This window comes from Heteronotia binoei, chromosome 13, assembly GCF_032191835.1.
Source record: "Heteronotia binoei isolate CCM8104 ecotype False Entrance Well chromosome 13, APGP_CSIRO_Hbin_v1, whole genome shotgun sequence".
Lineage (NCBI taxonomy): Eukaryota > Metazoa > Chordata > Lepidosauria > Squamata > Gekkonidae > Heteronotia > Heteronotia binoei.
The window spans coordinates 11,435,521-11,449,028 of NC_083235.1; the positions used below are offsets into that span (position 1 = coordinate 11,435,521).

The 13,508-nt window shown below is 49.5% G+C and overlaps 1 protein-coding gene across 1 annotated transcript in view; it reads right to left on the reverse strand.

The window, feature by feature from the left end:
• Nucleotides 1-13,508, reverse strand: part of BCAP31 (B cell receptor associated protein 31) — an 89,041-nt gene that overhangs the window by 61,441 nt on the left and 14,092 nt on the right. The window contains exon 3 of the mRNA XM_060252495.1: nucleotides 5,701-5,848. Within this exon, the coding sequence (XP_060108478.1) occupies nucleotides 5,701-5,848 (148 nt within the window). The remainder of the gene's footprint in view (nucleotides 1-5,700; nucleotides 5,849-13,508) is intronic.

The window sequence follows — 13,508 nt, forward strand, 5'->3', positions numbered from 1 at the left end:
TCCGACTTGAGCAGGTGCCAAAAGCCCCCAGACACCAGGGATGGTGAATCAATTTCAATTGTCGTTAAAAGAACATGGCTAGCCTGCCACCGTGTGGCTAGCAGCGGCACAGCACCCCAGTTCAACCCTGAACCAGCTTCATTCAAAATCTGGCAGCCAACATGAACACCGGAGAGATACGAAAGTGGCTGATGGGGCGGTGGGGGCTTTGAGAGCCACACGTGTGTTAAAAGAGCCACATGTGGCTCCCACGCCACAGTTTGGTCACCCCTGCCCTATTGCTTTTTTGTTTGTTGTTGTTTAGTCGCACAGTCGAGTCCGACTCTTTGCGACCCCATGGACCAAGTCACGCCAGGCCCTCCTGTCTTCCACCATCCTGCGAAGTCTGCTCAAATTCGTGTTCGTTACTTCAGTAACGCTCTCCACCCATCTCCACTTTTGCCATCCCCTTCTTCTTTTGCCTTCTGTCTTTCCCAGCATCAGGGTCTTCTCCAAGGAGTGCTCCCTTCTCATTGAGTGGCCAAAGTATTTGAGCTTCAGCTTCAGCATCTGACCTTCCAGGGAACAGTCTGGGTTAATTTCCCTGAGGACTGACTGATTGGATCTTCTTGCAGTCCAAGGGACTCTCAAGAGTCTTCTCCAGCACCACATCTCAAAAGCATCTATTCTTCTTTGCTCATCTTTTGCTGTCTCCTTCTTCTTTTGGCTTCTGTCTTTCCCAGCATCAGGGTCTTCTTCAAGGAGTGCTCCCTTCTCATTGAGTGGCCAAAGTATTTGAGCTTCAGCTTCAGCATCTGACATTCCAGGGAACAATCTGGGCTGATTTCCCTTAGGACTGACTGATTGGATCTTCTTGCAGTCCAAGGGACTCTCAAGAGTCTTCTCCAGCACCACAGCTTGTAAGAATCTATTTTTCTGCACTCAGCCTTGCTTATGGTCCAACTCTCACAGCCATACATTACTACTAGGAATACCATCGCCTTGACTATACGGACTTTTGTTGGCGGGGTGATGTCTCTACTTTTTATTTTACTGCCTGCGTTTGCCACAGCTGTCCTCCCAAGTAGCAAACGTCTTTTAATCTCATGCCTACAGTCACCATCTGCAGCGATCTTGCCAACTTATAGTGACTCCATACCGTTTCCAAGGGCAGCGGCTAACATGGGGTGGAGAGAGTTGACAAAGAGAACTTTTCCCTCCCTCTCCCAAAAGACTAGAACTCGAGGGCATCCAACGAAGCTGATGGGCGGTAGGTTCGGGACGGACAAACGGAAATCCTGCTTTATGCAGAGAGTGATTAAAATGTGGGACTCGCTGCCAGAGGATGTGGCCCCCCACAGGAATGAGCAGCTTAGAAGGCAATGCAGGTGCACACAAAAAGGATACATTTTGAGAATAAAACTTCACTGGCTATAAAGGTGTCACTGATCTTAAAAGGGGATCAGATAGACCCCTGGAGGGTAAGTCTAGGAACGGCTACCAACCGTAGTGGCTGAGGTGAACCTCCCACCAGCATTAATCCTCTGAATCACAGAGCCAGGAAGCAACATCAGGGAAAGGTTTTGGTCTCTGTGCCGTTGCCGGCCCTCCAGAGGAACTGGCTGGCCGCTGTGTGAGACCGGATGCTGAACAAGACGGACGCCTGGTCTGATCCGGCATGGCTCTTCTGGTGTTCTCATGAAGGCCTCGGCCTCTTCGTCCTGCTGTTGGCTCAACAGAGGAATCGTAAGAGTTGGAAGGGACCTCCAGGGTCATCTAGTCCAACCCCTTGCACAATGCAGGAAACTCACAAACACCTCCCCCTAAATTCACAGGATCTTCATGGCTGTCAGATGGCCATCTGGCCTTTGCTGAAAAACCTCACGAGGAAGCCTGTTCCACTGAGGAATCGCTCGAACGGGCAGGAAGTTCTTCCTAATGTTGAGCCAGAAACTCTTTTGATTTAATTTCAACCCATTGGTTCTGGTCCTGCCTTCTGGGGCCACAGAAAACAATTCCACACCCTCCTCTCTAGGACTGCCCTTCAAGTCCTTGAAGATGGCGATCCTGTCACCTCTCAGCCGCCTCCTCTCCAGGCTAAACATCCCCAGCTCCTTCAACCTTTCCTCTTAGGACTTGGTCTCCAGACCCCTCACCATCTTTGTCGCCCTCCTCTGGACCCGTCCCAGCTTGTCTATACCCTTCTTAAAATGCGGTGCCCAAAACTGAACGCAATGCTCCAGGTGAGGTCTTACCGGAGCAGATTAAAGCGATACCATCACTTCACGTCGTGATCTGGACTCCAGACTTCTGGAACTGGCTGGCCACTGCGTAAGAGAGGGTGCCAGACTAGATGCAACCCTGGTCTGATCCAGCAGGGTTCTTACCGGGGGAAGGCCTCAGCCTGTATTGTCCTGCTGTTGGCTGTCCAGGGCAGCTGCTTGGTCACTGTGTGAGACAAGGTGCTGGGCTAGATAGATTACTGGTCATTGCAGCGGCCCGCCCTTGCATAGCAACCCTGGAATTCCTCGGCGGTCTCCCATCCCATCTCCCAGTGCCAAACCCTTGACCCTGTAACTCAGGGCTGGCATTCTAGCAGGAGCTATTAGGCCGCACCCCCCCGATGTAGCCAATCCTCCAAGAGCTGGCTCTTTTTTGTAAGCTCTTGGAGCGTTAGCTACATCAGGGGGTGTGGTCTAATATGCAAAGGAGCTCCTGCTAGAATTCCACCCCTGGGCCACACACAGAAGCTACGGAGCAAAGCCTCTATTTTCCCCATTGGCTGAGGCTCCTCTCTTGGGAAGGAAGTGGAGAGGGGGAAGGAGAGCTTGCTTTGATACTAATATTACAAGAGCGCTCATACTTTAAGCATGATTTATTTTACGGAGTTTGTTTTTTTTTAAAACTTTGTGTTTCTTTGTGCCCTTTATAAAGTTTCTTTCTCTGCTACCTGGCATTACATTTTATGACCCACAAGGCCCGGCCCGACAGGGTCTCATTTATGTCAGAACCGGCCCTCATACCAAATGAATTTGAGACCCCCAGGTCTAGCGAGCAAAAATTCTACTTTGTGAGCTCCTGGTGTGAAAGTGGGGAGCTCCTGCAGCAATTAGTGCGCTCTGGGGTCCCCCTTCCTGAGCTAAGAGAAAAATGTGTGAGCTGGAGGCTAAAACTCTGTGAGCCGGCTCACACTAACTCAGCTTAGAGGCAACATTGCCTGACACCGCGGAGTCCTATCCGGCCTCGAAGTAGGAGTTTGCTGCAGCGCCTCTTTCTCCTTTCTCGGGGGCTCCAGCCTGCTCACGCAGCAGAAGAATCTAAGCAGAGCACACACCAAGAACAAAACCGGGGAGAGAGAGGAAAGCCTTTGCGGCTGGCTGCAGGCTCATTTCCAAAGGGAGGGGAGAATAGATTGGAACGTCTGATAGGCTGAGACTGCCTGTTCCAGTAAAAGCCTACCTGTTCCTTTACAACAAATAAGCTTGTTGTATTCCCCCACTCTCGCCCCCCAAAAAATGTGCGACCGAGCACAAGACGCTCAGTTCCAGGAAACAGAAATGCTCTCCCAGGAGAACGTTTTGTGCCATTCCAAACGGCAAGTCGTGCAAATGAGGTTTTGTTAACTGATGGGGGAAAAAAGCGACTGGTAATACGAGAAGGAAACCGAGGCACCTGGGTTTGAAATAGGGCTGCCAACCCGCCGGCCCACACTGGGCTGGTGGGGGAAACCTCCCCCAACATTGCTGGCCACTCTAGGTGTTTCCGGGAAAACTCTATGGTTTTTCCGGACGCTCTAGCATTTTGGCAGGGAAAATTCTATGGCACAATAGGTACCATAGAGTTTTTACCTCCCAAAATGCTGGAGCGTCCGGGAAAACCATAGAGTTTTCCCGGAAACACCTAGAGTGGCCGGCATGCGACGGCCCCCACCAAAGGCCGCAGGGGACTTGGCAACCCTAGTTCGAACCCTGGCTGACCACGCCCACGTCTCCTCTCCCTGCAGGCTTGAGAGAATTCACCAGTGTTTTAAGGGGGAAACAAAGTCATCCGAGAAGGCAGGGACCAATCTGCTCCCTGTCACAACTTCCTCTTAAGGTATGTAATGCTGCCACCAGGAATTTGATTCCAAACACTTTATTTAACGTTCCCGATGGAATTGTGCCCAAGTTCTAAGAAAGGGGGGGTCAAACATGCAGTTCGGGGGCCGAATCAGGCCCCTGGAGGGCTCCCATCAGGCCTCCGAACAACTGGCTGTCATCTGCTTCCTTCTCCCTCTCTCTTGCTTCCTTCTGCAACACAGCTTGCTTTGCCAGGCTTGCTCAATCGCACAGCAGAGCTACAGGGCAAAACCTCTATTTTCTCAACTGGCTGAGGCTCCTCCCTTGGGGAGGAAGGGGGGAGGAGTCGCTTGCTTTGCCAGGCTCTCTCATCGCATAGCAGAGCTTCTAAGCCAAGCCTCTCTTCCTTCTATTGGCTGAGGCTCCCCCTGCCCCCAGTCCCCTGGGGAAGGAAAGAGACAGAGCTTCCTTTCCCCAGTTCCCTGGATCCTATGGGCAAAATACAAAGAAAGCATCTTTAAGACCAATGGGTGCTAAAGTTGCTTTCTTTTCACCTCTCTTCCCCAGATATTTTCCTTCCTTCTTGAGCCTCTCAGATATCTGACATTCATGTCTTGTGGCCCTCAAACGTCTGGCATTTAGTCCATGTGGCTCTTACGTTAAGCAAGCGTGGCCACCTCTGATACATACTTATTGGACAAGAACATGGTCTGGATCCATTCTCCTCAACACTAGCAGAGGTGCCTTTCTCTGGAAGAAAGTACCTCCACCTGACACTAGGGGCTGTTCTTGTGTCAGGGGACACTCCTTGTGTGACAGAAAGTCGCCTCTGCCAGCACAAGGGATCTGTAGAAGCCAATGTCACCTGTGCATGTACCTGGCAGAATCCAATCAGTATTTGTATAATCAAAAAGATGTGTCAGTCCAATTAAGAGTGCAGATATTAACCTGGCCTACATTCAAGCTGCGGCATTCCTCAGCTATCACAGGCTGAAAGGGCTGGCTTCCACTTGAAGGGGGTGCATAATGGAGAACTCCATGGACAGTAAAAACCGAACGTTCAACACAGTACTTAACTGCACTTGATTTAAACAACATATGCAAGTTGCGAATTCCACTCATTCCGGGACATGATTCCAACTGCAGGCTGCAGAATTCTGCTTTTCCCTGGAACACTATTGGGGCTGCATGTTGCAGAATTCTGCTTTTCCTGGGACGCTATTCGGCCTGCAGGTTACAGAATTCTGCTTTTCCTGGGACACTATTCAGACTGTAGGTTGCAGAATTCTGCTTTTCCTGGGATACTATTCGGACTGCAGGTTGCAGAATTCTGCTTTTCCTGGGATACTATTCGGACTGCAGGTTGCAGAATTCTGCTTTTCCTGGGATACTATTCAGATTGCAGGTTGCAGAATTCTGCTTCTCCTGGGACACTATTCGGACTGCAGGTTGCAGAATTCTGCTTTTCCTGGGACACTATTGAGACTGTAGGTTGCAGAATTCTACTTTTCCTGGGATACTATTTGGCCTGCAGGTTGCAGAATCCTGCTTTTCCTGGAACACTATCCCACTATTAAACCCTGATTTATTAACCAGCGTCTCTTCCCTGATAACCACCCACACCTTCCCCGGTGTTCTTTGTGATCTGGCCCCAGGTACTCACAAGGACATCAGCAGCGAAAAGCCAGCAATGTACAGGTTGCGTTGGGCTCGGAAAAGTTTCATGTGAAAGTGCTCCACAGCTCCAGGATTGTTCTGTAGGTTCACTTTCTCGGTCACGTCGTCATATTTCCGGATCTCTCGAATGGCATCTGCAAGTCGGCAAGAAAGTCAGAGCTCTGCACTTCAGTGAATTTCACAGGCAAACCAAGCTTAAAGATACTTTAGCGCTAGGCCCAGTTAAACCTCTGCCCCAAATGTGACCTTCTGCTAAGACAGGGACGTCAAACTCATTTGTTATGAGGGCCAGATCTGACATAAATGAGACCTTGTTGTGCCGGGTAATGTTGGGCTGGGCCATGTGTGTACCTATTTATGATTCTCTGCTCATGACCTGAGTTCGATCCCGGCTCGAGGTTGACTCAGCCTTCCATCCTTCCGAGGTCGGTCAAATAAGGACCTAGTTTGCTGGAGGGAAAGCGTAGATGACTGCGGAAGGCAATGGCAAACCACCCCGTAAAAAGTCTGCCGTGAAAACGTTGTGAAAGCAACATCACCCCAGAGTCGGAAACAACTGGTGCTTGCACAGGGGACTGCCTCTACCTTTTTTTTTTTAGCAGAGATATAAACTTTATAAAGGACAAAGACAAACACGATTAGCGATTTTTAAAAAATAAAATAAAACATGCTTAAAACATTAACACTCATTGGTCTTAAAGGTGCTTTCTTTGTAATTCTCCCACAGGATCCAGGGAACTGGGCAAAGGAAGCTCTGGCTCTTTCCTTCCTTCCCAGGGGACCAGGAGAATAGAAAGAAGAAAGGCTTGGCTCAGTAGCTCTACTGTGGGATTGAGAGAGCCTCAACCAATGGAGAAACTAGAGGTTTTGCTCTGTAGCTCCTGTGTGATTGAGCAAGCCTGGCAAAGCAAGCTGAGATGATTTTCCTGGGACACTACTCCAAGGAAGGGATGCAGAAGGAAGCAAGAGAAAGGGAGAAGGAAGCAGGTGACAGCCAGTTGCTTGGGGGCCTGATAGGAGCCCTCCGGGGGCCTGATTCGGCCCCTGAACTGGATGTTTGATACACCATGCTAAGAGATATGGAGTTTAACAACTCCAGAAGGGTAGCTGTATTAGACTTAAGAGATGGGAAGGTCCAGGGGAAAGGACGGGAAATTTCAGAAAACAGATTTCTTCCGAAGAGATGGATCCCGATGGGCAGCCGCATTAGTCTGCCTGGGGAGGAGGCTTTCGTGAGTCGCTGCTCACTTCTGCAGGTAAGAACCATCTGAAGAGGTGAGAAGTGACTCGCAAACGCTCTTCCCCTGCTGCAAACTTTGTTACTCTTTATGGTGCTACTGGACTAGGCTTCCCAATCTCCAGGTCCCAGAGGGGGATCCCCCAGTTTTACAGGCTCCACCCCGCTCCCAGCCAGCTGGCCGACGGGGGAAAGTCCCACCCCCACGGCCGTGATATACCTCTAGATCTCTGGCAGGCTTAGAAACCTGCAAACGGGTCAGGTTTTAGAATGTGTATGTCTTTCAATTTGAGCAGGAAGCAGGAAGTACTTCATGGGGAAGGGTCAGCAGCAGAGCCTTGCGAGAGCACAGTCCCTCCGCTTGTTTTGCTTTCGTTTCAGAGCGAGTAAGTTTGTGTGAGTGTGTCTGAAACAGAGCAGGGTAGCTTTTCAGATGTACTTTTCAGCTTGTACTTTTCAGATGTCCTTGTGGAGGAACCAGAGACAGGTAAGAGTGTGAGTGTGTGCTTCTGTGCTTATTTTGCATGGTTTTCAGTCTTTGTGTAGGAACTTGTTTATGGGATGGAGGAAAACGCCACCTCTCTCGCTATCTGCCGGTGTTGGCCTAAAGAACAGCAGTTCCTGTGAGTAAAGCCCCAGTGAGATCACAAAAATGTGAGCTTGCAAACTCTGTGCGTTTTGGCTGCTTTTTGTGTGCTTACACTTTCCTTTACTAGAATTGCAGCTATTGGGGGATGAGGAAAGGATGACTATTCAGGTGAACTGCACCTGCTGTATTTTTATGTATTTATTTTGGGAATGGGAAAGTCTGGCTCCGCCCAGACTCTTGGCTCCACCCCCAAAGTCCCCAGATATTTTCTGAATTAAACTTGGCAACCCTACACTGAACTCTTGGAGATTCCTTCCGAGGAATTTTTCTCATTTTGGGGGATGGAAAAACAACACATTTTCTGGTGCACTGAGAAAAGCTCCTATGAAATTTTCCCTTTTTGAGTGAATAAAACCCTGGTCATAAGAAGAAGTGCAGATTTATACCCCCCCTTCTATCTGAATCAGAGACTCAGAGCGGTTTACAATCTCCTTTATCTTCTCTCCCCACAACAGACACCCTGTGAGGTGGGTGGGGCTGAGAGGGCTCTCCCAGCAGCTGCCCTTTCAAGGACAACCTGTGCCAGAGCTATGGCTGACCCAAGGCCATTCCAGCAGGTGCAAGTGGAAGAGTAGGGAATCAAACCTGGTTCTCCCAGATAAGAGTCCATGCACTTAACCCCTACACCAAACCAAGCATTTCACCCATTCAAAATGTACAGATTCAAAAAGTCAGAGGATTTTCCATTTTTCTGATGAAAAATCCAGAAAATTTGGAGGAGCTTTTTTTGTGGTAATTGTTCATTCTCTGTAAGGATAATTGTGAAATTCATAACTAGTTTTATTTCTTTTGACATATGCTTTCTCATGCTTCTTGTAAATAGCTTCAGAAATAATTAATATGTTTACTAGGTTTTCAGTGTTATAAAGCTTAGCCTGATACCCACCCCCTGGGAGAGTTTCTGTCTAAGTTATATTTCCTTTTGTTTACTACAGAATTTGTTTTCTATCTTCAAATTTTAATTTTTTCCCCCTACCTCTCAGATGGCAAAACTTGTAAGAACATAAGAGAAGCCATGTTGGATCAGGGCACTGGCCCATCCAGTCCAACACTCTGTCACATAAGAACACAAGAGAAGCCATGTTGGATCAGGCCAATGGCCCATCCAGTCCAACATTCTGTGTCACATAAGAACACAAGAGAAGCCATGTTCGATCAGGCCAATGGCCCATCCAGTCCAACATTCTGTGTCACACAGTGGCCAAAAGAACCAGGTGCCATCAGGAGGTCCATCAGTGGGGCCAGGACACTAGAAGTCCTCCCACTGTTACCCCCCACCCAAAGCACCAAGAATACAGAGCATCACTGCCCCAGACAGAGTTCTAAAAAGACGCTGTGGCTAATAGCTACTGATGGACCTGTCAAGCGCACTCATTTCTGGATCGCATTTTACTATGTAGAGAGCACGTCATCAGCTCTCCAGCTCTCCCCCATTATTTACAACCCAGAGGGCACGTAGCGAAAACATCTGGCCCTCGGCTGTTTATATTGTAGCAGGGGTGACCAACGGTAGTTCTCCAGATGTTTTTTGCCTACAACTCCCATCAGTCCCACCCATTGGCCATGCTGGCTGGGTCTGATGGGAGTTGTAGGCAAAAACATCTGGAGAGCTACTGTTGGCCTCCCCAGCACTATAGGCTGGCTGTTCGTACCTCAAAGCCGCATCCCCCCAGTTTCACACAGACAACCCTTATCTCTTCAGAGAAGTGTGAGAAGGTTTTGATGTTTTCAATAGCCTAAGATTCCTTAGTAGTAAAATAGATAGCTGCTTAGTAACTTTTGAACCCGTGACTCAAGTATGCATCTGTAATGTATTTTTTATTTATTTTTATTTTATTTTATTTAATGGACTTATATCCCGCCCTTCTCACCGAAGTGTCTCAGGGCGGCTGTAACCTTTGATGATACCCTATATAGCAACTGTGTAACTGTTGGGACTCCATTACTCCCAAGGCTTGTGTCCTATGAACATATGAAGCTGCCTTCTACTGAATCAGACCTTCGGTCCATCAAAGTCAGTATTGTCTACTCAGACAGGCAGCGGCTCTCCAGGGTTTCAAGCTGAGGTTTTTCAAGCCTACTTGCCTGGACCCTTTTTAGTTGGAGATGCCGGGGATTGAACCTGGGACGTTCTGCTTCCCAAGCAGATGCTCTACCACTGAGCCACTGTCCCTCCCATAAAACGTCCTTGGCAAAGCTCCTGAGTTTCTTACAATAAACCTATCTTCTGATTCAAAACAAAAGGACTCTGTTATTGGGAAATATCGGCGCTTGACATTTGGAGAGTAATCCCACCTGGGGACTTAACCGAAGTGGAAACTTTCTACCGTGATGGCGGAGAGAGCTCCAGATGGCGGAGAGGCCGCTGACAACCCAGAACTGCTGGTTGGCGAGGATCAAGGACCCGACACAGCCCCGAGGCAACCTCCGTGGCACATACTCGACGCCAGGAGGCCGGCTGGGAAGGGTCCCCGCTGCACCTACAGCGACTATTCATAACTCCAAAGGACTAGGGCTCCAGAAGGTCTGCTAGCCTGATGGATGAAGCACCCACACAGAGGGAAGTGATCTTAGCGCTGCCCCCTCTACGCACACGGATGGAGGACGACAGCGATCAAGGCACAACCGAGGCAAGTGGGGGTGACAGTCTCGGACAGTTCCGCAGGGCCTGTAAGACAACCCTCTTCCGGTTGGCATACAACTGACCGATATCTGGATATCTGAATATCCAAATTCGTGAACATCAGCATATCTGAACATTGGAATACTTGAAGAACCGACTTTTAGGGAAGATGTAGCATGGTATATTGATAAATGTGTTTTTATGTATTTTACTGTATAAATTATTAATGTATTTTAAACTGATTGTTAGAGTTTTATGTTGTAAGCCGCCCTGAGCCCGCTTCGGTGGGGTAGGGCGGGATATAAATCAAATGAAATAATAAATAAGATCGAGGTACCGATCCGATCCCAGACGAGGAAGAGGAGGAACAAGGTCCCGACCCACGGGACTTCCTCCAAATGATGAGGTTTGAAATGGTGGAGATGGCCAGAACTCTCAGGGAGGAAATGCGAGTGAACAACGCCTTCATGACTCAAGAGGTGAAGAGGCAGCTCGATCGGGTACTGCAACCACCAGCACCCGGGGTGTGTGTGTGTGTGTGACCACAACAGCCCCCACAACCCCAACCGCAGCAATCCCTGCCACCACTACAACCCCAACCGCCGCCGCGGCCAGCAATTATGGTAGGGGCCGAGAGTTGGATGCCACCTTCGACGGGGACCCCAAAGAGGTGGCCTATTTTTCGATACAAGCTAACAGCTTCATTTACTACTGGGGGCACACCTTCCCCGATGAGTTCAGCCGAATGGATTACTTAGGATCCAACCTGAAAGGGACCGCCAAGAGATGGTACGTGAGCCTCTATGAAACTCGAAGCCCAGAACTAGATACGGTGGCAGCGTTCCTGCGGGCACTACTGACGCAGTACGAAGACCTCTTACAAGAGACCCCAGCGCTAACAACCCCGAGAGACCTACAACAGGGGGTCAAGGCGGTAAGAGAGTACACGGCAGAGTTTCGGGCCAAAGTACGGGGCTGGAGCGAACAGATGAAAATCGAGGAATTCCAGAGAGGCCAGAATGCCAGCGTGCTGGATCGAGCCCTCCAACAGGCTCGCCCTACCTCGCGGGTGGGATGAGTGCAACTTGCGGGGGATGTAGATGCCAACAAGAAGAGAGTGGCTCCCCAGCGCCAACAGCAGCAAGGGAGTAAGGGGGGACGTGAGTCTCGGCCGGGGGCAAAGGGTGGAAAGGTAGAAGGCAGGTCAATCGGGGGGGGGCATCTTAAACCACCCACCCCCCGGCGCTGCTTTCGATGCGGAGACCCTAACCACATGGCTGCAAACTGGCTCGAGAGGCCTCGAGGCCCCCCCCCTCACTCCGAAAACCAGCGCACCTGAAGCGAAGAAGGCGGAGGGACGAGTGAAGGAGCCAGCCGGCAGCTCAGCAGCTGCAACCCCACGGGAAGAAGAATGATGAAAGGGTTGGAGCACTTTCCCTATGAAGAGAGGTTAAAACACTTGGGGCTATTTAGCTCGGAGAAACGTCGACTGCGTGGTGACATGAGAGAGGTTTCCAAGATAATGCATGGGATGGAGAAAGTAGAGAAAGAAGTACTTTTCTCCCTTTCTCACAATACAAGAACTCGTGGGCATTCGATGAAATTGCTGAGCCGTCAGGTTAAAACGGATAAAAGTACTTCTTCACCCAAAAGGTGATTAACATGTGGAATTCACTGCCACAGGAGGTGGTGGCGGCCACAAGTATAGCCAGCTTCAAGAGGGGGTTAGATAAAAATACGGAGCAGAGGTCCATCAGTTGCTATTAGCCACAGTGTGTGTGTTTGTGTGTGTATATATAATTTTTTTGGCCACTGTGTGACACAGAGTGTTGGACTGGATGGGCCACTGGCTTGATCCAACATGGCTTCTCTTATGTTCTTATGTGACACAGAGTGTTGGACTGGATGGGCCACTGGCCTGGTCCAACATGGCGTCTCTTATGTTCTTATGTGACACAGAGTGTTGGACTGGGTGGGCCACTGGCCTGATCCAACATGGCTTCTCTTATGTTCTTATGTGACACAGAGTGTTGGACTGGGTGGGCCACTGGCCTGATCCAACATGGCTTCTCTTATGTTCTTATGTGACACAGAGTGTTGGACTGGGTGGGCCACTGGCCTGATCCAACATGGCTTCTCTTATGTTCTTATGTGACACAGAGTGTTGGACTGGGTGGGCCACTGGCCTGATCCAACATAGCTTCTCTTATGTTCTTATGTGACACAGAGTGTTGGACTGGGTGGGCCACTGGCCTGATCCAACATGGCTTCTCTTATGTTCTTATATTAAGAGATCATTGTCATCGACAAACTGGGAGAAGAATCCTGGGAAGAAGAGCCAGCGGGAAACGGGAACGACCAGTACTGAGCGGTGCCGAGCAGCAGGTCGTGGAACTAGCGGCGTCACTGCGGGTGAGAATTACGGGGACTTTGTTTTTCATCCCACTGACTTTACTGAACCCTAACCTTAAACATTTTATACATGCTCGAGCGTTACTAAATTCGGGGTGCACCAGAGACATAACCACACCAAATTAGTAGAGGCTCTCGGGACTCCCTACGAGTCCCTTGCAGCATCCCATCCAATTTGAGCAGATGGGATGGAACGGTGATGAAGGGGGAGCCCTGCATGGAACAAACCCAAGGGGTGCCAGTAGGTGCCAGCAGGGATAGATGGCCACTGGGACACCGAGATTTTTGTCGTGGCCCCCTCATCCTATTTTGACAGCGGAAGGATGGAAGGCTGAGTCAGCCTTGAGCCGGCGACCTGAAACCAGCTTCCACTGGGATCCAACCCAGGTCGTGAGCAGAGCTTGGACTGCAGTATTGCAGCTTGCCACTCTGTGCCGCAGGGCTTTTTTAAAACAGTATAGTAGCCCATATATGTAAGTTATATTTTTTGCATTTAATATGGTATTCAGGCCTCGGATTCAGCAGGAGCGCCCAGGAGCACAACTCCTGAACCTTTGAGGGTTTCCCCTCCTCCCCCCCCACCTTGTCCATTGAATAGCAGGTGCAGCTGCATAACAATCTCTGGATGAGCTCCACCACCTATTTTTCTACAAAGCGACCCCTGATATTAAATATATCACATTTGTTTTCTGCTTCATGGCAACATAAGGAACAGGAATTTACAACTGAGCACTGGGTATATTAGCAATTTCTCTTACAGAAAAAAGTATCTGCACTTAAAAAAAATTTTTTTTAACTGTGCGTGCAAGCACACACAAGTGTGCCTAGTAGTCTTTTGGCAACCCCAACTGGGGTTTGAACATTCAGAGAGGC